Source organism: Bombyx mandarina, chromosome 26 (genome assembly GCF_030267445.1).
Source record: "Bombyx mandarina strain Sakado chromosome 26, ASM3026744v2".
Classification (NCBI taxonomy): domain Eukaryota; kingdom Metazoa; phylum Arthropoda; class Insecta; order Lepidoptera; family Bombycidae; genus Bombyx; species Bombyx mandarina.
This window is the reverse complement of record NC_143232.1, coordinates 1,026,382-1,054,354: the sequence shown is the minus strand read 5'-3', so window position 1 is coordinate 1,054,354 and position 27,973 is coordinate 1,026,382. Positions and strand designations below refer to the sequence as shown.

General features: G+C 37.4%; 1 protein-coding gene across 1 annotated transcript; it reads right to left on the bottom strand.

Moving 5' to 3' along the window:
• Positions 1-36: 36 nt before the first annotated feature.
• On the bottom strand, positions 37-19,466 carry Trc8 (TRC8 ring finger protein). The gene is made up of 2 exons (XM_028187667.2): positions 18,891-19,466; positions 37-2,277 (listed from the first exon to the last, which is right to left on the bottom strand). The coding sequence occupies exons 1-2, from the start codon at positions 19,132-19,134 to the stop codon at positions 494-496; spliced, it is 2,028 nt and encodes a 675-aa protein (XP_028043468.2). The 5' UTR covers positions 19,135-19,466; the 3' UTR covers positions 37-493.
• Positions 19,467-27,973: the final 8,507 nt, after the last annotated feature.

Here is a 27,973-nt window from a genome sequence, read left to right as displayed (position 1 = left end):
GGTAAAATCGACGTATCATAATTCAAACAAATGCTCTACTAAAATAAAGTTTTATTTACAATTTTTTTTAGAGAAAAATTACTATTTTTAAATTCGTTTCCAAATTTTAGCCATATTATTTAGTACGTAACGTTCTGTAAAAAATCGGTATTTTTTCTTTTTAAAGTTTTAAAGCATTTGTATTTGTTTTTATAAATATTTATTGCATTTAGCTCCTGATAAATTTGAAAACTAGTAATTTTTCACTTGTACATTTTAGGGAACTCCGAAAGCCACACGTCCATTTGAACGTGCAAACGCCCTTAACGAAATATAATTTATCACGAAACATAATAATAATATAAAGAATCGTAAATCACAGGTGTGCCGTTTTGATAACTATAATATTAAAACGAATAACTTACTATACAAATCGAAAGGATTATACCACACACACAAATAAGTCGTTATATAAATTATTATACTTTAGAGACATTCAAGCGAGTATGGGAGATTAGTTCTGGCGGAGCCACCTCACGCCATCCCCCAGCAGCAGGTCCGCCCCCTCTTCCAACACATGGTTCTGGTTGTTTCTGTTCTCCTCCGCCTCGGCGTCGGAGTTCGAGTCTTTGTTCGCGTCGTTGTCGATCTTGTACAGGATATCGTGGCACAGCGGACACCGGTCCTGCACGTACAACCACTTCCTCAAGCAGACGCCGTGGAAGAAATGGTTGCAGCGCGTTATCTTCGCCGAGTGCATTTCCTGGTAGCAGATCGCGCACACGTCGTCCAGATTACTGAGTTGAGTGTACGAGGCCTCTTTGAGCGAGTTGATCTTGTTAACCGCGGTGCGACGCTTCATGAACACGGACCAGCCGGCTCTCGCTTCGCACCATATGTTGAAGTACGCGTGTATGCACATCATGACGGCGCGGATCGCCCCGCCCGATTCGAACAACAGGATCCAGGCCCCGTTGAAGAACAAGAAAATACCGAAACAGAATTCGATCGTGTTACCGAAAGCGCGTATGTAATACACGTAGTCGTCCAACTGCTCCCAGAACGTGCTCCTGTAGGCGTCGATCAGGAATAAGGAGTATATCATGAGACTAACGACCACTTTGACTATCACTTCTATGCTGAAGGCGGTGACCGCTAATAGCCAAGTGGACACGTTGTGTTGAGACCACAAGTACACTAGTAGCGATATGGGGAAGATTATCAGGAACGCGCATACGCCCAGAGCCCTGACGTGCCGGTGAATGCTCGGATTGTGCGAAGCACTCAACGACATCAACATCGGATTGACTATGTTGTGTAGGAAATGCAATAGAGCCGTGAACAACAAGCAGACGTTCTTGCACAAACGAATGAATCTCTTCTCTGGATGTAGAGAAGTTAGACCAGTTTGGAGTGCTAAAATGTAAAACAGAATCGCCGATACGGTTCCGATACTTTTGTCTTCTTCCTCGTCGGTCAACAGAATCCACTGGAAGAAGTTTCCAATGTAATGGCAGAAAAATGAGATCACTGATGTCATTCCTAATACCGCGGTGATGGTTTCACAGCCCGTCACCAGTAAGGATTTCGCCATTGAAGCGAGCGATTGCACAGCAAGCAGCGTAGATATTCGGACACCTTCCTCTGTGTCTTCATCGTAGTTATCCATGAGCAGGAGAATGGCGTGCTCGGCGACTCGCAGCACCCAGAAAACCCTCAAAACGCAGGGGACGTTAAGTCGCATCCACTCAGTTTCGACTAACGCTGACAGACCGTAATTGCTAACAAACAATCTACCGTGCTGGTAGCCGGCGTAGATAACGTGAATGATGGTGTAAGTCGACGACCACAGTACAAATTTGACAAGGAGAAGTGGTAGTAACGACGAAAATACTGGTGAGTGGTGCAGAAGATTTGGCGGCATCGGTAGCATGGCCAAAAACGAGGGGGCCATGAAACTGACCGGCAGTAGCTTTTGTATCAGAGGCACGCGGGGCCCGAGGTGGACGTTTCTGAAAACGATCGAGAGAGCGAACTGTATCGCGAAGTTCTGTACCACCAAAACGCCGGGTCCGTCGAGATCGAACAGATTTTTAAGGTTTAAGTTTAGAATGTCCTCGAGGATGCTGGACGAGTGGTGAGGCGAGGTGGCTAGCTGTGCGAGAGCCTGTATCTGTTTGATTGCGGATACATTGGTCCAGTACGACACGAACACGATGCCCAGCGACGTGAGGTAAAGGTATACGATGATGAGGTGCTTCGCGTATAGTACGAAAATGCAGAGTGACGATAAACATCCTGAAAAGATAAAAAGACATTATTTAGTCGATAAAAATGCTTTTGTTAACACCTTCACAAATAATGCTTTATTTTAGAACAAATTTGGTTAGCATAAAAAACGTTATAGTTAGCCAACCTTTAAATACAGACATATGCTGTCGCGGACTTTTTTTAAAACTTTTAAAGGAGAACAATTTTGTCATACATTATTTTAGTGAAACTATAACCGTTTCCGCAGCGCACGCAGCGGAAGCTCTCAAAAGAGACAAATACCCCGATTTTGAAACATTATTTATTGGTGCTCCGCTTGTATTGGTCTTAGCGTGATGTTATAGCCTATAGCCTTCCTTAATAAATGAGCTATCTAACGCTGAAAGAATTTTTCAAATCGGACCAGTAGTTCCTGAGATTAGCGTGTTCAATCAAACAAACAAACAAACAAACTCTTCAGCTTTATAATATTAAGTATAGACCATGATATTAGTCATGTCGCTTAGACGTGTGAACAAGCTCTGGACTCAGATGTTAAGTGGTCACCGGAGCCAATAGATATCAACAACGAACTGTCTCACCCTTCGAACCGGAACGGATTTCGGTAATTACCTAGTCAGGTCATAAATTCTGTCACATGTTAAATGTAAAATAATTGAAACAAGTTTATTCATTATGTAACCATTCATATACCAAAATGAACTTAACAAAACATAGATTCTTATGACACTAAAGTTTATTCAAAACGACCTCCGTGATTTTGAATACAGGCCTTCAATCTGCGTGGTCAGTCGTCTATCGCCATCTGAAGGGCCAACAGTTTTTGCTTACGTTTGGGATATTTTTGAATTCGCGACTTCACAGCTTTTATCACTGCTGGAGTCCTAACAGACAGAGGGCGACCACTTCTTGACCTGTCATCTACACTAGAGTCTTCATTGTATCGTTTGATGGTACGATAAACGAATCTTTTGGTTATATTAAAATTTTTCAGTATGTTAAAAATTTGAATTGGCGCGTAACCGCAACGATGCAACGCAATAACTGCAACACGGTCTTCTTTAAGCGTCCACTCCATATTTAAAAATGAGTAAAATTCTAAAAGTATACATTTTTATTTTCATGAACAATTCGAAATTCGAATTCAATAAACTTTTTTGTGGCCAGCATTCTAAAAGAAAAGTTTTTACTGTGTGACAATACTTATGACCTGACTAGATATATCTATAAGCAGGGCGGTGGCCCCTAGCTGTGCGGGCTCACAAGGCGCCGTACCTAATGTGAGATATACCTTTTTTTAACGCTTAGGACCCACCTAGACGAGCTCACAGCCCACCTCGTGTTAAGTGGTTACTGGAGCACATAGACATCTACAACGTAAATGCGCCACCCATCTTGAGATATAAGTTCTAAGATCTCCGCTTACAAGGTGAACTCATTCATCCATCTAACCAATAACAAAAAAGAAATGCGAAGACTGTTATCACATATCATCACCGTCAGCCGAAATACGATTCGTGGAGCAAGGTTCGTTGTTCCGAATAATCTAGGAACCAGAGACCCTTTGTTTAACATAATCGTTAAAGTCCGTCGGACGGGACTAGCCGTCGATTCGAATTAGTCTGCCAAATTATTAAGCTGGTGTGTTTGATCCAATTTAGCCGAACCATTTGCTTAATACAGGCAGACGATGAACCTAAGGTACGAAAGTAAATCATACCGTTTTAATACCTTGGTGTGTGTGCGATTATTTATTTGCCTACATATTCACTGGTAGCTTAAAGGGCTATTCCAGTTAAGTAATGTGACTGGTAGATGAGTTCATGGAGCTCAATCTGAGAATATGTGCGAACATAGGCCTTAGCAGGAGCAGTGCTTCCCATGGTCTATGGGTTAATTCGCTCAACGAAGCCGTCGATTACGGCGAAGAATACAACGGAAGCGGACACTGACTGATGCTTGAAGATCCCAAATGCACCCAAAGTGGATAAGGGAGATCCGACAAAACACGTTTCGAGTGACGGTTAGCGTTGTCTCCTCGCCTAGGCTGATGTCATTAGCGGCGGCCACAATAAGAGGGTTATCGTGTCGCGCCGCTTTTTTAAAGTATCGTTCTGACGCTTCCCTTGATGAGCGTGTTTTTATGTATCTGAATCCTTCTACATCATTTCCACCGACTTCAAAACGTCCGATTAACATAAAAATTCGCACACGCAATCAAGGACCGCTGAGAATATAATAACGTTGTAATTTCGTTCAAATATCCTGAACCGGTATCAACAAGATAAAAGAATGAGGAAATGAATTGTTAGTTCGGTTTGCTATTACAGCGTTTTTTTATGGTATTAAAACTACATAATACGTTATTATTTTCTAGATTTGTACATTATACGTTTTTCGATATCTCGTATGTTCAGGTACTTGTTGCGTAATTTGTGAGGTTTCATTATTTACGATTTACTTTCCGAGTTACGTTCACACAGTACGTCTATTTTGATCAGTTTTCGCGAGTGATAAGACAAAATTAAAGTCACTTTTACGATTTTATCTCGTTTTCCTTATTGTCATTACGAATGTTTTGGATTTTTAGAATACAGTTTTCGTGGTCCCTGTTGCCAGAGTGGACAGAATCGTCGATATTTCAAGATTATAATAATTACAATTGATTAACTCGGTGGAACAGTGGTTAGCGACCCTGACCGTTGCGCCGAGTCATGTGTTCGATTTCCACATCGGGCAAACGTTCGAACAGGTGTTCGTTACACGGATGTTTGTTTGCTTTTTGTCTGGGTGTCTATTATCTATATATTTAAACGTATATAACTATCCATAACACAGGGAATCTTAATTTCGGGCCGGACGAACGTGCGTGATTTGTTCACAGTTATTACTATTATAACAATTACTAGTTGACACGGCACACTTCGTAGTGCCTCAATCGAGAAATAAAAAACGTAAGCTTTTGTATAAAATAAACTTAAAACAAACAAAAGGAATCCGTCCGACGGGACATCAAAGGAAAAACAAAATTGTTATTTTTATTTAATTCCGAGCATTTTCATATTTATCTTTACCTTTTAAACCTACTCTGGACTTCCACAAATAATTGAAGACCAAAATTAGCCAAATCGGTCCAGCAGTTCTAGAGTTTTAGCGAGACTAACGAACAGCAATTCATTTTTATGTATATAGATTACAAGAAGTCGCCAAATTGAAGCTTAATAGTGGTTTTAGTTATGTCCAAGCTGCAGTCGAAACGATACACGTCTAAAGGGGTCGGAGTGTTTACTTTTCGGCTTCTGTAACATCCGAGTGGTCAATGTTACTGACATTGCCATGTTCGCGGTACAATGTCCGAACATTGACCACAGCTCATCCAAGAGTTCGTTCGTCTAATTATAATTTAAACAGGCTGTCGTCAATTACGTGACTCAGATAAGGCAGATTCGAACTATTTAATTAAAAACAAACCGAATGGATAATAAAGGTAATGACCTTCTTCTTTGTCTCCACCTTATCCCACTAGGTGGGGTCGGCACAGAGAATTTTTCTATTCCATTCTCTTCTATCAGCCGTCACCTCAACACTCAGTCCTCTTTCTTTCATAACGTCATTCACACACTCCATCCATGTCTTCTTCTCGGTCGACCTCTTCCCCGTCTACCTTGCACGAACATTTCCATACATCTTCTAGTCACATGCATCTCCTCTCTACGCATCACATATCCATACCACGCTAACCGTCCGCTCTTTAATTTGTCAATCACCGGGGCTACTTTCACACTTCCTTTGATATACTCATTCCTTATTTTAATAAACTTAATTACCTATTAAAAATAAAACTACAAATATTGAAGACTGACATAATTCACAATCAGCTAACATCATCTCAGCCTATAGCTGCCATTGCTGAACATAGGCCTCTAAGGTCGATCTCCAGTTCAAGTTGCCACCTGCATCCAACGCAGTGGTGGTAGGACTTCTTGTGAGTCTGCGCGGGTAGGTACCACCACCTCGCCTATTTCTGCCGTGAAGCAGTAATACGTTTCGGTTTGAAGGGCGGGGCAGCCGTTGTAACTATACTGAGACCTTAGAACTCATATCTCAAGGTGGGTGGCGCATTTACGTTGTAAATGTCTGTAGGCTGCAGTAATCACTTAACACCAGGTGGACTGTGCGCTCATCTACCCACCTAAGGAATAAAAAAAAAATTAATATATAGACCTTGTTTCAATTTGTGTTTATGGGATCGTGAAAATATGTTTGTAATGTTTGTAGTAGTTTGTATACACTTCAGACAATTTCAGACTAACAGACAATTGCAATTATAATAAACAACTGTTATAATACCGTGAGCGTGTCACGCTTTCGTTCATTTTGATCTTGTTAGAGATACTATTATTAACAAGCCGTGTTAAGCTGTGTTGAAGCTCTGAACTGCCGTGAGCATCCGTGAACACACGTTTCAGGTTGTACATTTGATGCCAGGTAAAACTAAGAGTTAGGCAACGGGTTATACTTGAATATTAGTGTTCGGCGCGCAAATTATTTCGTATAGGGACGTAAGATTGGAAAGGACGATTGCGAAAACCTAGAAGACATTAAACCAACTCTGCGTTCTATTACGCCAGCACAAAATTGGCTGACGAACGAGGATCTACACATCGAGGAGTAAAATCTAGGCTATTTGGTTTAAGCGAAATAACGCGTCATTTATCTTTGTAATTAAAGATCTGTTTGTTTGGTACTAGTGGTTCCCCAGTAGTCGAAATTCGACAATTATATAATTGGAATTATAAGTCTGAAGATTATTATGATTCTATTGTCAAAGACTATTTACTATATGTCTATAATCACAAATTTTGCCAAGACCACACTATAGACAATTAATATTAAAGACAAACAATACTCGTATTAATCTATTCTCAATTAGACCACAGACTTTAATAATAAACAAAAGAGTGTATGTGTGTGCGAGTGTTTTTCAAATACATGGTAGTGAGTGTAGTGTTTTTTTCATTGAATAAAAAATAGCCTTTCACCTCTCGAATTAGCAAAACTAGCATCTAAAATTATTCGATGTAGCTATTGGTATTTTTTTCAATATTAGTTATTTCAATATTACAAACAGACACTCAAATTTTACTAATATATGTATAGATGAATATCCTTTGCCACACTAACTTTCATCCAGTAGTTTTTTTTTATCCATTCTTTATTGGAATAGCCCTTTAGGCAACCAACTATGTATTAAGAAGGATAAAAAAGATAGCTTTATATTTCGGTTTTATTAATTGTATAAAAACCCTACATAAAATAGACAAAGGCAGCCCAAAACACGTCATTACGGATCCTCCCGATCCATTAACGGTGCTTTTACGTACCACAAGCACCGGTCACAGTCCTCATCGTCCTCAAGGGCTCGAAGAGCGAATTAACCCACAGACACAGCCCACTGGGTTTCACGTCGGGTCTTCTCAATGGGTCGCGTTTCCGATCCGGTGGTAGATTCTGCGAAGCACTGCTCTTGCTAGGGTCAGTGTTAGCATCACTCCGGTTTGAGCCCCGTGAGCTCACCTACGCGTTAGGTTGAAGATGAAATAACCTCTCAAGGTTATCAACATAGGTAGGAAAAAAAAGTGGTCATAATACTGTACAAACCTTAGACCGGGCTGCGCCAACCCATGAAACGCCTCCTATTTTTACGAATATTTCAATGTACTTTTTTTATTATCTGTTAGTTTTCACTTATGGTTTTGACGTAAATCTTAGGTGACTTGTACTGATATTTTTTTTTTTCTTATTGCTTATATGGGTGGACTACATCTCATGGGACGACTCACAGCCCACCTGGTGTTAAGTGGTTACTGGAGCCCATAGACATCCACAACGTAAATGCGCCACCCACCTTTAGATATAAGTTCTAAGGTCTCAAGTATAGTTACAACGGCTGCCCCACCCTTCAAACCGAAACGCATTACTGCTTCACGGCAGAAATAGGCGGGGTGGTGGTACCCACCCGCTAGGAATCACAAGAGGTCCTACCACCAGTAAATGTCTATGGGTTATAACGATAAATAAATGCATTATATGTTTTGTTTGTCTTTACAAGGCATATGTTGCGCGTACTGTACCTACTTATCGATACTTAACTACAAAGAATTTATTGTTGTGTAAGTGTAAATATGAATAATTACGGTTACTAGTTAAGGTTACGCTGAAATAGCCTCTCAAGGCTATCAGCTTAGGCAGGTTTTTTTTTTATAAATAATGAAGAAGGCAGCATGAAAGTCCTTTAAATACCCTTCTTTATTTCATTTAACGATTGTCGCACCGACACGTGTCCGGATCACAGGACGTGGCTTATAAATTATAACAATTACGGTTCGCGTACTAACTTTCTAGAATAAAATAATTGTATTTTGCATAAACGAACAAAGTAATCGATGCTTCTTCGGCTATAATATCGATTGACCTTGCGAAACATCCATCGAAGACACATTCAATTGTGTAAATGTATTCATTTATCGGAATTCCGTGGTCAGTGACGCTTCAACTAAATTAAAATCGGTATCGGTCGAGCTGTATATTTGTCAGAATACGCGTGCTAGTTTCTTGGACGAGCTCACAACCCACTGGAGCCCATAGACATCTACAACGTAAATGCCACTACCCACCTTGACATATGAGTTCTATTTTCTCAGTATAGTTACAACGGCTGCCCCAGCATTCAAACGAAACGCATTACTGCTTCACGGCAGAATTAGGCGGGGCGGTGGTACCTACCCGTGCGAACTTACAACAGGTCCTACCACCATTAAGTAATCTTCCGGGCGCTTTCGGCCCGATTGCAATTTCGGCCGAAATTGTTACGAATTCTGACAAACCGACAAACAAGCTTTTTATTTTTAGATGGTTGGACGAGCTCAGGGTCTACCTGATGTTAAATGGTTACCGAAGTCCACATTAACAAAGTAATTGCCGCCAACACCTTGAGATTATTGTTTTTAGGAGACCTTTCCAGTTTTACAAGGACTCGAGGGCTTGGACAAGCTTAATAAGGACGGGATTTGCTAACAGCTGCCCGATCGTCTCCGAAGGACATATAACAGCTCAAGAGCAGATGCTTCGCGAATGCATCGGAATCGCGACCTGCTGACAAGGTTCGGCACGAAACTCAGCGGATCAGTTTTACAGTACATCGGCTGCCTCAACAGTGAAATGCATCACTTCATCACGACAGAATAGAGCCGGATGCTACCTACCCAGTACCCGAGCTGCTTTACACGACGACTTACTACCAATAATTACGCAAATTATAATTATATTTGTCTGATTTCAAACATCTGTATTGTCGGAATGCTGGAAGGCAAGTTCTTCGGACATTTCGTATAAAAGCTTGCAATTTAAGGCGAATTTACATTACGAAATTAGTGGCGTGAAATTAATTTCGTGACATTAGTTTTACTAACAGTTTCACGTGTAATTTAATACTTTCGTAATGCATGCATTAATTTCATGCATGGAAATTAGTTTCGTGCCCTGCGCGATTTTTTGGTGAAATTAATGTCATGCAACTAATTTCATAGTGTAAACGCGACGTGAAACTAATGTCGCGAAAGGGCCTGCGCTGTGCGGACGTGTGAATTGTTAGTTCGGACGCGCTTCAAACGTTGAAAATGGCAAACCAACGATGGAGTACAGATAAAAATATAGATTTTATTAATGAATATCAGCGACAACGGTGTCTCTGGGACCCGAAACACCTACAGTAAAAAAGCAAAATTATATTCACTCATTCGATAATAGTTTTTATAGCTCTCAGGATCTTCATCTGCTAATTCAGAGACTAACTTCATTGCACCTAAATGCCTTCTTGTTGACCATCCTCGAATCTACCAACCTTTTTTTTAAGTTTATAGGTATATCAGCATTTCTTTATCTACATTGAATATAGCATATAGCATAGAATTTAGCTTTGATGGTGATGGCGCCATGGTTACTGCGATACTGTGGATTTCGCGACACTAATTTTTTGACGAAATTACTTTCGCATATATCGAAACTACTTTCGTGAAACTGAGCTCAACATGCATGACACTTCGTAATGTAAACTCCGCATTATACGCACCAAGCTAAAGAAACCTGAGATATGAAAACCTTACCTATTTACGAGAATTCAAGTCTTCAGTTTGATCTATATCGTAAAAATGTCAGCAGATGGTCAGATTTATATTTTTAATACGCTTTTATTAGCTTCAGACGTATGTACGTACGTATGTATGTTTGTAACGGAAACTTTGAACATGATTTCGACCCCCTTCAAAACGTCGGATTAACTCGAAATTTGATATCCTTATTAAGGACCGATGCAATTAAATATTTAAAAAAAACTGAAAAAATAATAATTAATAAAACTGAAATTCAACTAAAAACGAAAAATAAATAATAGTTTAAAAAAACTAATAAAATACGCTATTATTATAATTATAGAAAATCCAACTAAAAATAGAAAATAAATTTTAATAAATTTGAATTAAAAATAGTGTAAGAAAAAAATATTTTATTGTAAAAAAAGCGTGGGGTCATTACTTTTAAATTTCTAAGGCACGCTTAGAAATAATTAGCCATTATCTATCTTATCTCGTTGCGAGGGCAGAAGTACGGATAAAAAATTACAAACAACATTTTTGCAAAACTAACCGTTCTAATTAATCTATATATATGTATATAAAAATTAATTGCTGTTCGTTAGTCTCGCTAAAACTCGAGAACGGCTAGACCGATTTGGCTAATTTTGGTCTTGAATTATTTGTGGAAGTCCAGAGAAGGTTTAAAAGGTAGATAAATATGAAAATGCTCAGAATTAAATAAAAACAACAATTTTCCAGACGGATTCCTTTTGTTTGTTTTAAGTTTATTTTATACAAAAGTTTAGGTTTTTTATTTATCGATTGAGGCACTACGAAGTCTGCCGGGTCAGCTAGTTAATAATATATTATAGTTATCTATTTGAAATTTAATGAGTTCGAATCCCCCGAGTAATCAACAAAGAACTTTATTCTATAAAATTTTCGTAAATTCGTTTATTTTAAGCCTCACTATAATATCTCATCGAGAACATTGTGAAAGTAAGCTTGTCCGTTCAACTTTCACGCTTGAGACGTTATGCAGCTTTGTTGAAATTTTAACTCATACTCTATTAGGTCTAGATTTAAATAAACGTTTTAATCTAGATGGCGTAGTTGAGTATTTATTGTATGACCGAATCAATAGACATTGTTAGTGCAACATAATAATAAAAAATTATATGTATTTACATGTACTAGAGGTCCCGCAGTAGTCGAAAAATATTAATAAAGACAAACAATATTAATCTATTCTCAATTTGACCACAGACGTCAAGAACAAAAGTTTGACAATAAATAGTATGCATGCGTGTGTGCGTCAAATACATGGTATGTAGTGTGTGTAATGTTTTCTTTATCGATTTAATGTAACTTTTATGCATTATTTAAAAAAAAAATTAGCATTGTGCATTTCTTCTCTATATTCTCTATAAGTGTGGAAAATTTCATACTCCTCCGTCCGCGCAATTTTCGTAAAAAGGGATACAAAGTTTTTGCTTCACGTATTAATTTACATGTATTATTTTAATATTCCGCCTCTATCTACTTCATTATTTTTGGAACGTAGTTTCATATCACACGTTGTATTTGAGGGTCTATATATTATTATGTATGTGAATAAAGTGTAATAATGAAAAGCGACACCAATAATCGACATTTTTTTGCATTGATTTTTTAAGCACCTTCCGATCACCCGGGAAACTGAAACTTATTTCTATCGATTCATGCCGTCAATTTTGAGAATATCTTATTATTATTTATAATAGGCAATAAAATAGTGTTTTTTTTTCACTAATACTCCAGAAATTACCTACAAAATACCAATTTGATTCACATTTTTTGATTCGTTCAATTATTTTACTACACTGACGCTTTAATTTTGTATTAAATCTTTTTTTCTTTTATTGCTTTGATGGGTGGACGAGCTCAGGGCCCACCTGGTATTAAGTGGTTACTAGAGCCCATAGACATCTACAACGTAAATGCACCACCCACCTTGAGATATAAGTTCTAAGGACTCAGTATAGCTATAACGGCTGCAACACCCTTCAAACCGAAACGCATTACTGCTTCACGGCTGAAATAGGCAGGGCGGTGGTACCTCCCCGTGCGGACTCAGAAGAGGTCCTACCACTAGTAATTACGCAAATTATAATTTTGCGGGTTTGATTTTTATTACCCGATGTTATTCCTTCACCGTGGAAGTCAATCGTGAGCATTTGTTGAGTACGTATTTCATTAGAAAAATTGGTACCCGCCGGATATTCGAACACCGGTGCATCTCTTAAGACGTATGCACCGGACGTCTTATCCTTTAGACCACGACGACTTCAAATCATTACATTTGGTATTATTAAAGAAATGAAATAAATATTTAATACTCCTTTATTTATTTTTAAATTAATAATGCAATTTCAATAAATCGAATATAAAAATAACAGTGATATTATTAATACGCTTTTATTAGCTTCATGCGTATGTTAGTATGTGTGTATGTAACGAAAACTTTGAACGTGATTTTGAGCCGTTTCAAAAGACGAATTAACTCGAAATTTCACATACTCATCAAGGACCGATAACAATTCAATATTTTAAACAGTTTTAAACTATGTATTACTAGCCGTACTCGTCCGCTTCGCTGGGCATTTAAAATTAACCTCATTACTTATTGTCATTATTATTAGGGAGCCCAACACTCATATAAATATTAGCCTATCCATTAAGTACATGTATTTTCTACATGGATACCAAAGTTTCAAGTCAACCGGATGCATGGTGCAGTAGTTATAACGGAACATCCGTAAAGACCACTGTAGATTTATATCGTGGTGGTAGCCATCATACAACGCAAGATAATTGACAGATGCCTGAATCTCACTTACGTAATTTTCAAGATAATCTTGCATATATACAAGTTCCGAACAACATTTGGACCGTCGGTCTACCGAGAAAATGTCACCCGCTCGGTGGAAGATCTTCCCTTTGTCGTTTAAGCTTCCCAAAATATATTAGTATAGATTTTTATATTAACGAAGCTTCGAAATCGGCGTTCTTTTTTCCCACATAAAAAATTATAGCGGAATACTCAAGTATCTACGCACATACGTACTAAACAATGCCAATTGTTCCCACGGCCCAGAAGCTCTGCACCAGTTATCGGTCATTTAAAACAAGGAGCATGTTGATTTGAATTTCCGTCGAGACTATTCCGTTCCCTGAGGAGGCATCTCAAAACGAAATTTTCTTGTTTAATATACAAAACACGGTTTTTAAAAAAAAAAAACTGCTTAGATGGGTGGACGAGCTCACAGCCCACCTGGTGTTGAGTGGTTACCGAAGCCCATAGACATCTACAACGTAAATGCGCCACCCACCTTGAGATATAAGCTCTAAGGTCTCAGTATAGTTACAACGGCTGCCACGCTCTTCAAACCGAAACGCATTACTGCTTCACGGCAGAAATAGGCAGGGCGGTGGTACCTACCCGTGCGAACTCACAAGAGGTCCTACCACCAGTAACAATAGTTCATCAATAAAGTACATTAAAATAAGGTTACGTACATCATGAACCACCAGTGTGCTTAGTGCGAGTTTTTTAACGTTCTCGATAGCGTAAAAGTTAACTCAAATTTGTATGGAGTTTTATTTTATTTTATTTATTCCATTCAATTCAAATTCAGGCTTACAGTTTGCACCAAAACGCCTCAACCCTTAACACAGAAAAATATATATTAAAATTATTAAGTCCTATTATTATGTTAAAAATAACATTATTTTGGAAAAAAGTATTCTCCAACTATAGGCAAATACGTCAGCATCCTGGATTTCACACATAATTCGTTTGGTAGCGCTATTGCCCTGGCCGTTGGACAGTTTGAACGTTTTGGAGCGGAGTTGGAACGTTTGCCTACGTTTGCCGCTAGAGGGCGCTGAATATAAATTTGTGTTAACTTTTACGCTGTCGAGAACGTTAAAAAACTCACACTAAGCACACTGGTAACATGGGCAGGTGATTCCTTCAACCATCGAGTAAAAACCAATAATTAATATTATTAAGTACTACATATTATTATGTTAAAAATAACATTATTTTGGAAAAAAGTATTCTCCAACGATCGGCAAATACGTCAGCAACCTGGATTTCGGACAGAAATTCGTTTAACAGCGCAATCGCCCTGGCCGTTGGACAGTTTGAACGTTTTCGAGCGGAGTTGGAACGTTTGCTTACGTTTGCCGCTAGAGGGCACTGATTATAAATTGGAGTTAACTTTTACGCTGTCGAGAACATTAAAAAACACACACTAAGCACACTGGTAACATGGACAGGTGAGTCCTTCAACCATCGAGTATAGACTTGTGATTGAATCTCGGAGAAATTATATCTAATATTAAAATTAAAATCATATAATAAAAGCTACCTACTGTTACGGTTTTATTTAATGCTTTTTTTTATGTAACTGTTTTATTTCAAAAACTTTACAGTTTTGTGGGCGCTAAGATGCTTATATGAGTCGACTATTATCAAAGCCGGCAATGTGACTTTTGGACAATTATTGGTAAATCAGAAAAACGAATTATTGACTTTGTATTCCATTGGCAGTCACAAAACTCTTCTGAACGACATCTTAGATAAATAACAGGTTAAGTATTAACCTTTATTTAATGCAGGTTTTGAACCGTATTCTTTGAAGGAGACGATTATATTCAAATCAATCTGTATTGACATATCAATAATTGTTTTTTTTTCCAAATGCACAGATTGTGCCACCTTTGATAATAGACGACTCATATGTAAAAAGTGAGAATTTAAACCGTAAATGTTCTTTTAATTACGTCTACGTGAAGCGAAAACTAAAGAAAAGATCGGAAGATAGATCATAATTCTATGTGCCTTTTAATTAAACTAGAGGTCCCGCAGTAGTCGAAATTCGACTATAATTAATTGGGATTGTAAGTTTGTACACTATTATGATTGTATTTTATACTTCTATAATCTCAAATTTCGCCAAGACTACACTATAAAAATATTAACAAAGACAAAAAATATTTAATGTATTTTCAATTTGACAACAGACGTCAAGAACAAAAGTTTGACAATAAATAGTATGCATGCGTGTGTGCGTCAAATAGATGGTATGTAGTGTGTGTAATGTTTTCTTTATTGATTTAATGTATCTTTTATGCATTATTTAAAAAAAATATTAGCATTGTGCACCTCTTCTCTATGTTCTCTATAAGTGTGGAAAATTTTATACTCCTCCGTCCGCGCAATTTTCGTGAAAAGGGATACAAAGTTTTTGCTTCACGTATTAATATATAGATACTATAATAGAACTCGGGCTTGATTTGCAGGCAACCACCGCAAGATGCTTTATTCCAAATACAAACCTATTTTAAGGGAATAATGTCTATGGTCGAAATAAGAAATATTAAAAACAATACTCTTTCGTGTCTTCAGTATTAAGACCGCCGAATTATCATAAACATCAATAGGTTCCTAATAGTAGGTATATAAGGAATTATGATACATATAGGGCTTATGGAAATTGATTCAATGTCAGTTATTTTATATAACTGAGTTTCAGTCAATAGGTTAGCAGCGGCTTGGCTCTGCCCCTGGCATTGCTGAAGTCCATGGGCGACGAAAATCACTCACCATCACGTGGGCCGTATGCTCGTCTGCCTACAAGAACAATAAATTTTTTAGGACCAGTTTGTTGAAGAAGTTACACTGAACTACAGCATTTATTATTATTTTTTTCCCTACCTAAGCTGAAGGTCTAGAGAGACCATATCAGCGTTACCAAGTTAGTAGGTGAGCTCACGAGGCTCAAACCTGACGATGTTGGTAACACGAACCCTAGCAAGAGTCGTGCTTCGCAAAATCTACCACCGGATCGGAAACGCGACTCACTAAGAAGATCCGGTGAGAAACTCAGTGAGCTAATTTACTCGCCGAGCCCTTTGTCGCAAGCGACGGGTTGGGCGAGAACGATGACCGGTGCTTGAGGTACCTAAAAGCACCGTTAGTGGATCGGGAGGATTAACGACACAAAGTAATTTAAACATTAGAAAGGTCAAAGACATAAAAATTATACAAAAACAATGTAGTTTTTAAAAAAAATAACCTATTTTTTTTTTTTTTAAACTTCATTGTTTTTGCTCAATCGCTGTGCTTACAAGAACGAAGTTAAAATAGAATGTTAACTGTTAAGATCCATCAGTCTCCAAATACAACTGAACAATTTGACAATGACACAGCAAAAAGAAAACATGTCATTGACTTCTACTTACCGCTTAGTCATTTTGACAATATTTTTTTGCAATTTGTCAAGATAAGACAATATTATACGTAGTTGATTCTAAGCATTATTTTTGGTATAAATTATCAAGGTTTATGTATTTTATGAAATAAGCTTAACATGTTAAGCACGAGCTCAATCATCGACGGCTGATGCTGGTCTGTCAGATACGGCCATGTCAAACACCAGTGACTTACAGCGTTTAACATGCTTAATATACTATAGAAAATTTATTAATATTCACTAATTAATGACTTAATCAAATTTATTAAAGTACGTTCATCTTTTACACTTATGAACCTATCATAAAAAACCGAACACAAAATGTAACAACTTCCTTAATTGATTTTCTGGCCGTTGTTCTACTGTATTTTGGTACATATTTATCATAACTCAATAAACGATAATCATACTTTTTTGGAGTTAGAGGTTATTGGTCTGTGTTATTGTTTTTAACATGCCATTCAACTTCCACAGGGAACTTCCTTAAGAATCGGAGTGATGTTTAACATGTTAAGCATGTAAATGTCCCAACAAGTTTTATATGAAATAGACTGCCAATAGATGTCATGTCAATACTGGCAGCCAGTTTGAGATGTGACCTCAAAGTCTAATGGGGATAAAACAGTTAAGTTTTTGATGAAAATTGTGATGTATTGCTGTCCTTTTCTTGTAATTACGAATTGTTTTTGTAATCTCTTAAATGCTCTTAAATTTTGGAGCCATACATCATGTCACTGTCCGAAATAGTATATTAGACAATGACAATAGTTTACTCTGTAATTTCGCTTAAGTTATGAAGGTGTTTCTGATTTGAGTTTTTTTTCTGTAGAAGTTAAAGCTTCAGAAATATTATGTCTTGTTCTCTCACAGGCTAAGATCTATAGATATATAAGTTTATATCTTGTTAGTATCACTAATGTTTCATTAAATAATTTCAATAATTTATTAATTGGTTTTAAAAAACTGGTAAATTTTAAACAGTAGATAGCGGCTTGGTTCTGCCTGGCATTGCTGACATCCGTGGAAGACTAACCACTAACCATCAAGTGAACCATATAGTTGTCTGCCTACAAAGCCAATACAAAAAACACAATGTTGCTATATAAGTTTTCATTCCAGAAGGTTTAGCACTAGAGAGTAAGTACTCTTTAATACAAAATTACAAATCACTTGTTTGTATCCCTTTTGTAAATTTAGTTTTGGATCCTACTGACTCTATATTCTTCATAAAGGAATGTGGGTGAAATATAGTAAACACGAAAAAAAAAATTAAAGAATAAAATAGTTATCAGTACAACCTAATATTCCATGGCAATTTCATTTGCAGAGTGACATGTTTTGATATAAAATTCACACTAAAACATGGCTGACACAAACTTGCCCCTGTCAAGTTGCCACCTTATAAATGTTTGGTACACACTTTCTGATTAGGCTGATTGTGGTAGCAACTGACCATTGTGTGTATATTCTTGTTGATAAGTAATAACTGTATAGATAATGGTTTGATTTTCATCATAAGCAGGTCAGTTTCTTATGCCATACATAAGTAGGTGGGTAAATTACCCATCCGGTGTTAAATCACTATCAGAATTCAAATGCACAATAAATAACAATAATAAACACCATTTCTGCATTAGATTGTGAGAATGAAGTCAAAATAGAATGATGAATATTGTACTGCGGCAACTAATTTGCTTATTTTTAGAGGTGCCCAAAAACATATTACAACTATGGAACAAAATAAGATCTTAAACTGTTGTTCTGAAATATCAGTCCACTTTCAGAAATTTGGACTTTGGGTACATTTCTCAAATACTAAGAATTTTTGTTTAAGTACCCTTTTTCAACAACATTTATTTTTCCTCTATTATACCTGGTTTATTTTTGTAAAAATGTAAATAAGTCTACTTTGATTAGTTATTCCTGACCATGAAAGCTTTACAGTATTCGAAACGTCAGAAAAATGAGGAGAATATTAAATGTGTGTTTAAACTATAAAGTTAGTTATGAGTCTATGACTCGCAAAAAGAAAATACTACAATACCTTTTAAAATCAAAATTCTTGATTTATAAATATAAGTAGAATCACTTATCAGTAACACTATAGTCCAAATAAAATTACGCAAAAATTTAAATTGAACTTTGAATTATTGTAAAATAATGTCATAATTTTGTTGTGTTGATGCTGTATGAATATTTTTCTTACCTGAACAGCAAACAAGGAACTTGAAAAAAGTGACGAAAAATGCATTATAGAAGTTTGCATCGTAGTAATTCACATCTGGCTCCAATATATCGACGTGGTCCACTGTGACATTGCTCAATACTGGCACTTCCTCGCTGGACACGGGCAGCCCTAGGCTGATCTTAAGGAACTCATCCACCACAAACAACGGTGGCACCCTCAGTAGCACCTCCACTAGTGCCAGTGCCTTCAACCTCAGCGACATTATTCATTTATGCGGAAAGTCACACACGTTATCACTGACAATTTAAATACAACACAAGCATCTGTTACACACTGCATACGTCTACTATACCAAGTTGAAATATATTTTATAACTGAAATTAAATTGAACTTATAAAGATGTGCTTTATTCGTTGTTTTAAAAAAAAAAACGTAAATTGATACGAAAAAATGACTGAAAATTTGCGACAATAAAAATTTGACGTTACCAATTTAGATGTTGCCCTGTTGCCAAATTTTCGAAGTAAATAAAACCATAGACAATGAAACCTAAGTAGAGCGATGAAGTTATAAAGAGACAATTTAGTGTTGTCATATTCTTTGTGAGAAAATGTACTATGGTTTTGAGTTGTAAAGTACATTGTAGGTCAAAATAAGAGCCCTTCTATCTTGTAAAAGATCGAGAAGAGCCACGTCAAGGTTTCTTATCTTTTTAATTTAGTTAGTCTAGTCTTAGTTAGTTACTTAGTCTTTAACACTATTGTGATGTGAAACTCGATGATAAGCGTTTCTAAAAAGACAAACAGACACAACTTGCATCGAATGTTTGAAAGAATAAGAATGAGTCCTTTTGAAGGTAGGTTTCTACAGTACATGCTGCACACATATTGTGAGATATTCAGGTTTTAGAGAAATATCATGTATTATCCTCTGAGTTTTTTGACTATTTCGATCGTGCAGTAGTTGCGCTCCTAACCGTTGCGCCGTGAGTGGTGGTGGTGATTTCCACATCGGGCAAAAATTGTGTGATGAACAGGTTTGATAGCACTGTCTGGGTGTTTATTATCTGTATATGTATCTATTGAAAGATATTTAACTAAGTTTATCAGTCTCATGTACCCATAATACAGGGAACTTTAAATTGGGGCTGGATAACATTGTGTAATTTGTTCCCAGTTATATTATTAGTTAAAGTTATTATTATCTGAGAGCTACCGTTACATTCCCCTTCGAGACCAGAGATCGTGCCGGTAAATTAGGTAAATCAATGCCTTGAGTTCCAGCCACAAAATGTAGAATTGACAAGTTGGAAATGTGTGACCACAAGGGTTAATGGTCTGGCCGTAGTCAAAGAAAATAATAGTAAAAAAGCTAAGAAATGTGCTGAGCCGGCTGAATTGGGTAACTGTTTTTTTTATGATTGAAAGATTATTGTTGGCCCGGAGGCCTTTCCAGTTTCACCAGGACAGGGCTATAACTGGTAGCTTGTAAAAATAACTTATTGTCTTTTACCGAAGTTACTTTTAATATTCTCGTTATCAGTTGTTGTTCAGGTTCTCGTACAATATCTTTAATTAAAGCCACACAACAATTTTAACTTTCATAGTTTAACACTAAAAGTCCGACTGGCGGGGCTTTTGTAAGTTTTTGTGAGTTCGGTGTTCCGGGCTGTTTGCGAAGATGATATGGAAATAATGTTTACAACTGATTTGTATGAGGTTTTAATATAAAAGCGACACAAAAACTAAAATAATACAAAATGAGTTGAGAACCGTACAGATAAACTAAGACTGACAATATTTTGTCGGTGGACGTCGCGCGTATTTGGTTCCATTATAATAGCTTTTTAAATTGCTTAAAATTGGATGAACGAGCTCATAGCCCATCTGATTGTGAAATGGTAACAAATTCTACGATATAACTAATTTAAATAACCCCAAACACCTTAAGACCCGAGTTCTATGGTAAATCTCAGTTCTATAGTACAATGGCTGCCCCGCCCTTCGAACTGGAACATATTACTTCTACGCCGCTGGAACAACCAGGGTGGTGGTACGTACCAGACGTGTTATGGCCTGCCATCTAATCCTAGGACAAGTAACATTGCATTAAACGTATCTTAATTTTAATACCTAACTGAAGGTGCTTACATTTCTTTAACACAATGATTATGTTCACGTAATCAATGTTGCCGCCTGCAAAGCTCAATCTTAAAGCTAGTTCGTGAAAGTTCGAAAGAGCGAGTGCGGCTTCGCGATCGATTGTAAGTTGTACGGCTTCTAATATACGGCTTCCTCAGTTCGAAGACAAATTAAAAAAAGCTTTTACTTGTGGGGGCTGTTAGGAGCTTATTTTGCGTTGAGTAGAGTAAAGTAGGTATCTCAATAATCTCATTAAACATTAACATGAAAATACAATACTTTTGAGCACAAAACTACATTTCATTGTCATGTCGGCAGTAATAATTTACATAAGAATTCCATTTTGAAATTTGAATAAAATTGCGGGAATTTACCGTAAGTTCATTGAACTTTGGAAAAGAACCACAGAGACCGAGGCTTTGTTGTATTTCCTCACACTGTGTACTTTGTCAGGTCCCGAGTGATAAAAGCACATTATTATTACACGTTGATACCGTAAGTAACTCTTACGGTGGAAAGATTGAGAGCACAAAATCATTAATGCTATTCAGACTTAGTTGTTAACACTACGAAGTGCTACGGATCCCAGTTGGTTGTTATGGAAATTAGGAAAAACTAAATAAAACTAGGGTTTCTACGAACGTGAGATGAAAAATATTAGGAATGCACTCAAGTTGCTAGATGTTAGAGGTTAAACAGTTTACCATACGATCATTTCTCGATGGCTTCGATAAATAAATAAATATATTTTCAGACCAAGTCCGTCCGTCCAGACCATGTGCCAGTCACTAATCTAAAGGTGAAAAAAAATTTCCCCAACAGTTTCCCCGTACTGACTTTTAATTATTTTCAAGTGGAAAAGTTTGAAATGCCGAAATATGTTTATTTGCAGTTTTGTTCTTCTAGCTGGTTTCGTAATCCAGGCAAATAGGACTTTTTTTTTACTTAGTTGGTAATAGAGTCTGTCACCCATTATAAGTTCGACATCGCACTTCCAGAGTAGTAGTAGTAGGAGGAGTAGTAGGGAGTCCTTGTATTATTACCAAAAGCGTGTGAACAAACCATAAAAGCATATTTGTCTACCACGAAAAGCTGCTTAAAAGACCGCTTAAAGCATATAAAGTTTTAATATTCGCACATAACGTTAAGCATTAAAAATTATCTCACAGCATAATTATACACTGGTACATGAAAATCCATAGTAATAGTTATCTTTTAAAACCATAAATATTCAAAAATATGAATTACAAAGATTAACCAACAAAAATGACAATAATTATTCGATGATTTTGTTTGGTCCCGCTAAAATAGAGCGTGAATATGTCGAAGGCACGCGTGCGACACGCGCCGTGCCCTCAACGACGATTAAGCGGTAATCAATCGAGAGAATATTTAAAGATAAGTCGTGAATCCGCAAGGATATAGAATTACACGCGATGCATCTTTTATTTAGTTTTCAGATTGTACGGTATCAGTTTACGGTTGGTCGATTAGCGAAATTGTTTTCATTGTCTCTAACATGGGAATTAACTGAATGTTGGTTTTGTAAATTGTGTTTTTTTTAGGCTGGTAGCATTGCGAGGGGGAATTATTTACGAATATTTTATTGGTTTAACAGGAAGCATTTTATAGTTCGCAGCTTTAGATACATTAATTATCTGCATTGTATATATAAACTGGTCAGATAAATTAATGGCTAGCCGGATGCTAAGTGGCCGGAACGTTCACGAAATGAGATAAATACTGCTATGCTAAATAATCATTAATAATGAAAATACCAATAAATTATTACTGGTGGTAGAACCTCTTATGAGTCCGCGCGGGTAAGTACCACCGCCCTGCCTATTTCTGCCGTGAAGAAGTAATGCGTTTCGGTTTGAAGGGTGGAGCAGCCGTTGTAACTATACTGAGACCTTAGAAATTATATCTCAAGGTGGGTGGCACATTTACGTTGTAGATGTCCATGGGCTCCAGTAACCACTTAACACCAGGTGGGCTGTGAGCTCGTCCACACACCTAAGCAATAAAAAAAAACCTTATCATACCGCAATTATTTACACGTTACGACATGGACATAATGATGCAAGCATTGTCTTGAGCTGTGTTGACCTTACTAATACCGTTGAACTAGGGCCGCCAAATTAAAGTGAAACAAACATAAGCGCAGTTCACGGCAAAGTAAATTAAGGTCGTCAATTTAGAGAGAGAGAACATACTTTATTGCACACCAAAACACAATTAACATCAGAAAACAGTCAACAAGCAGATACGTTTGTACAATAGGCGGTCTTATCGCTAAACGCGATCTCTTCCAGACAACCGTTTAATTACCCGAAATTCTGGACAGATAAAGATACAGCAGGTATGTTGCGGTGTACTATTAACAACACATTATTAAAGAAAATACAATAAATAGATATATACCGTTAAACACAATATAAAATCACCATATGATTTATTCCAATCTACTTAGATACATATAATACATTAACAGTAAGGATAAAGGATAAACAATTTAATTTTCAACAAGCGCACGGCTCGCTTTCATTCGCGCGAAGCTAATCTTGTATGACGTAACCGAATCCTTTAAGAAATAGATTCATTATTTCAACAGACAAGCTTAATAGAAATATATTATATTAATACCTGTGTGTCCCATATTTAAACCATAATTTTAAAATAGTTTTCAAAAACAGACTGCTACTAAAATAAAACTAAGCAATAAATAATACACATCAACAATTAATGTGAAGTCCCTTCCTTTACATCCCTACCTGTTAGACTTACAATAGGAGCTTATGAAAGTTGGGAGAACGCCACTTGTAGCAGAGCCTAAGGGCAAATACAGGTGTGGCGGACCCTTTACTGTGAAGGGCGCTGATTTAATCTGTCATGAATAACATGTTTTTTTTTTGTTTACATTACCTTTGACTTCAAAAACTAGGATGGCATGTACTCGTAGGTTTTCATAACACTGACAACACTGTCGATAAATAGTTTTAATTAATGAAATTGAAATTGTACATTAGTGGCGCGAGAGTACAATTCTTAAAAAAATTCTAATCTGGTATTTCCGAAGTTACCGCGCAATGCAAGCTTGACCCTTGTCAGACTTTTCAGGTTGACGGGAGAGGATCACGCGGACGCTCACCTACCCGATAGTCTGATAGACGCTCACCGGCCTGCCTATAACCGAGGCTATAAAAAAAAAAAAAAAAGACCGCCAAGGACAGAAAGACCTAAGGAAATATAGTGCATCGAGTGGTCAACGTTTTAAATCAGACACGACCTTCAGCAATGAAGAGACCGACTCAGAAGAAACTTGACAAGACGCGGGCGAACACAGCTTTATGTGACGTCATTTAGGGTCTAAATTAACGAAGAAGTAACCATAAAACAGACACTATTACACAATTATTGTCTGCTTATGTCATCATGAATGAGCTTTTACAGCAAGCCAAATAATAATTTCAAAGAATCATTTTTAAACCAAAATTTCAATAATTTTTTTATTGCTGTGATGGGTGGATAAGCTCACCACAGTAAGTAAGTAAGTAATCATTTAAAAACAGGTGGGCTGTGAGCTCGTCCACTCATCTAAGCAATAAAATAAAAATAAAAATTTTGATAAGTGGAAGAAAAAAAAGATAATATTCGAATATTTTTTTATAACTCTCTCATGAAGAAAATTGATTGACATTCTGAAGAGAAAATGCTAAATTATTTTATTTTTGGATATTTATAACGTCTCTGTTTATTATTAATATTATGAGTACATATGTATAATAAATAGATTAGTATTAAGAAGAAAAAATTGTTTGATTACGATCATGACCAGCTAGTCTGACTTATAGTAGTTTCGTAATTCTTTAAATCTAACCTATCTGTGTGCTTAGTGCGAGTTTTTTAACTTCTCGTTCGCGTAAAAGTTAACTCAAATTTGTATGGAGTTGGAACAGCGCCCCTAGCGGCAAACGTAGGGGCATAGGCAAACAAGAAGTTTAAAAAAACGTCTACTAAACACACCGACCAAAACGTATAGTTTCGTAGCAGGAATCTATACATATAAATAAAAGTAGACGATGACCGAGCTTTGCTCGGTTTTTTTTGATAACGCCATCTTGTTGTGTCTTTAAAGCGGTTAGTTGCCCTCAATTAAGAAAAATAGTATTATTATTCGCCAATAGATGTCGGGAAGAGCTGATTATTGAAAACACGAATAAAACAAAATGTTCTGAAAATAAATCGTAGCTAGATCGATTTATCGCCCCCGAAATCCCTGTATACTAAATTTTATGAAAATCGTTGGAGCCGTTTCCGAGATTCAGATTATATACATATACATATATTAATATACAAGAATTGCTCGTTTAAAGGTATAAGATTAGAGTGTCTCTTTGTAATATTGAAATAACCGCTTTTTGCTACATGCATATGAATATATATACGGTACATACACCAAAACAACATTTTATACAATTTTTATCTGTCTGCTTGTTGCGGCTAATCTCTGGAATGGCTGGACCGATTTTGACGAGACTTTCACTGATAGATAGCTGATGATATAAGGAGTAACTTAGGTAACTTAGCTTCGCCCCGCGGTGTCACCCGCAGTACGACAATAACCGCGGGTAACATCGCGGGACTCAGCTATCAATAATAAAATTTAATGTTTCCGAAGCGAAGCGAGGGCGGGTCGCTAGTAATAAATAAAATAATAATAATTATTATTAATAACACGGCGTACGTTTTGAGACTTCGAACTCATGAGTCAAAGTGCGTTGCGTGATTCACGTTGTGTCGCATAAGAACTGTAGTAACTGGTTAACACTAGACGTGTTAGCTGATCTTTTTTTTATTGTCCTTATAGATAGACTAGCGACCCGCCCTCGCTTCGCTTCAGAAACATTAAAACACACATGAAACAAAAAAAAAAAAAAGTAGCCTATGTTCATCAGGGACAATGTCGGCTTCTAATGGAAAAAGAATCTTTCAAATCGATTCAGTAGTTTCGGAGCCTATTCGAAACAAACAAACAAACAAATCTTTCCTCTTTATAATATTAGTATAGATATAGACAAGCATATCACCCACCTAATGATGAAGTGGTTACCGTCGCCCATGGACGTCAGCAATACCAGGGGTAAAGCCACTGTGCACTTTTGAGACAAGTGTACCTATTTGCCCCGTCATGACATATGCAAGTGTAGTGTTCGCTCACGCGGCCCGCACTCACCTAAAATCATTTCAAATTATCCAATCCCGTTTTTTCAGGATAGCCGTCGGAGTCCCGTGGTTCGTCAGGAACGTCGACCTTCATGACGACCTAGACTTAGAGTCCATCAATAAGTATCTACAGTCGGCGTCGATGCGCCACTTCGATAAAGCGGCACGACACGAGAACCCTCTCATCGTGGCCGCCGGTAACTACATTCCCGATCCTGTGGACAGAATGGAAAGCAGTCGACGTCGCCCAAAACACGTCATCTCGGATCCTCCCGATCCACTAACGGTGCTTTTAGGTACTTCAAGCACCGGTCACCGTTCTCGTCGAATCCGTCGCTTGCGACGAAGGGCTCGACGAGTAAATTAACTCTCAGACACAGCCCACTGAGTTTCTCGCCGGATCTTCTCAGTGGGTCGCGTTTCCGATCCGGTGGTAGATTCTGCGAAGCACGGCTCTTGCTAGGGGTCGTGTTAGCAACGGCATCAGGTTTGAGCCCCGTGAGCTCACCTACTAGCCACGGTTACGCTGAAATAGCCTCTCAAGGCTATCAGCTTAGGTAGGTAAAAAAAAAAAGTACCTATTTCTACCAAGTGTACCACCCTACCTATTTCTGCCCTAAAGCAGTAATTCGTTTCGGTTTGAAGGGTGGGGCAGCCGTTGTAACTATACTAGACCTTAGAACTCGTGTATTCAGGTGGATGGCAGCATTTCCGTTACAGATGTCTATAGGCTCCGGTAACCACTTAACACCAGGTGGGCTGTGAGCTCGTCCACCCATATATGCAATAAAAAAAACTTCCCAAGTGTACCAATAAAAAAGACCGACAATGTTAATTTGAATGAAGTCAATTGATCGTGAATAATGAGGATTTCCTCACATATGGATAAAAAAAAATGTCGATCCAAGTCACCTGTCGGAAGGTGAGCGTTCGGAAACGGAAGTGTCCGGTGTCGGTCGTAAGCGGATACTGGGGATGAGCCTTCGGCCAACTGAAACAGAGGGCTACGTCGGTTTGTAATTACAAAATAAAGATTTAATTTATATAGCGACCCGCCCTCGCTTCGTTTCGGAAACATTAAATTTTATTATTGAAAGCTGAGTCCAGCGATGTAACCCGCGGTCATTATTGTACCGCGGGTGACGCCGCGAGGCAAAGCTAGTCTAAAAAAATTGGCTAGTCTATCTATAAGGACAATAAAAAAAAGATCAGCTAACACGTCTAGTGTTAACCAGTTACTACAGTTCTTATGCGACACAACGTGAATCACGCAACGCACTTTGACTCATGAGTTCGAAGTCTCAAAACGTACGCCGTGTTATTAATAATAATTATTATTATTTTATTTATTACTAGCGACCCGCCCTCGCTTCGCTTCGGAAACATTAAATTTTATTATTGATAGCTGAGTCCCGCGATGTTACCCGCGGTTATTGTCGTACTGCGGGTGACACCGCGGGGCGAAGCTAAGTTACCTAAGTTACTCCTTATATCATCAGCTATCTATCAGTGAAAGTCCCGTCAAAATCCGTCCAGCCGTTCCAGAGATTAGCCGGAACAAACAGACAGAGAGACCGACAGACAAAAATTGTAAAAAATGTTATTTTGATGTATGTACCGTATATATATTCATATGTATATAGTAAAAAGCGGTTATTTTAATACTACAAACATACACTCTAATTTTATTTATATGTATATTTTATGTTTTTTTTTTAGGAGGGACGAATTACT

Bases quoted from the DNA above. Each gene is read 5' to 3' on its own strand.
- Trc8 (XM_028187667.2), bottom strand. From the start codon at position 19,134: ATGTCGCTGAGGTTGAAGGCACTGGCACTAGTGGAGGTGCTACTGAGG. The intron at 2,278-18,890 runs GTAAGAAAAATA...TTATCTTTTCAG, and splicing joins GTTCCTTGTTTGCTGTTCAG to GATGTTTATCGTCACTCTGC.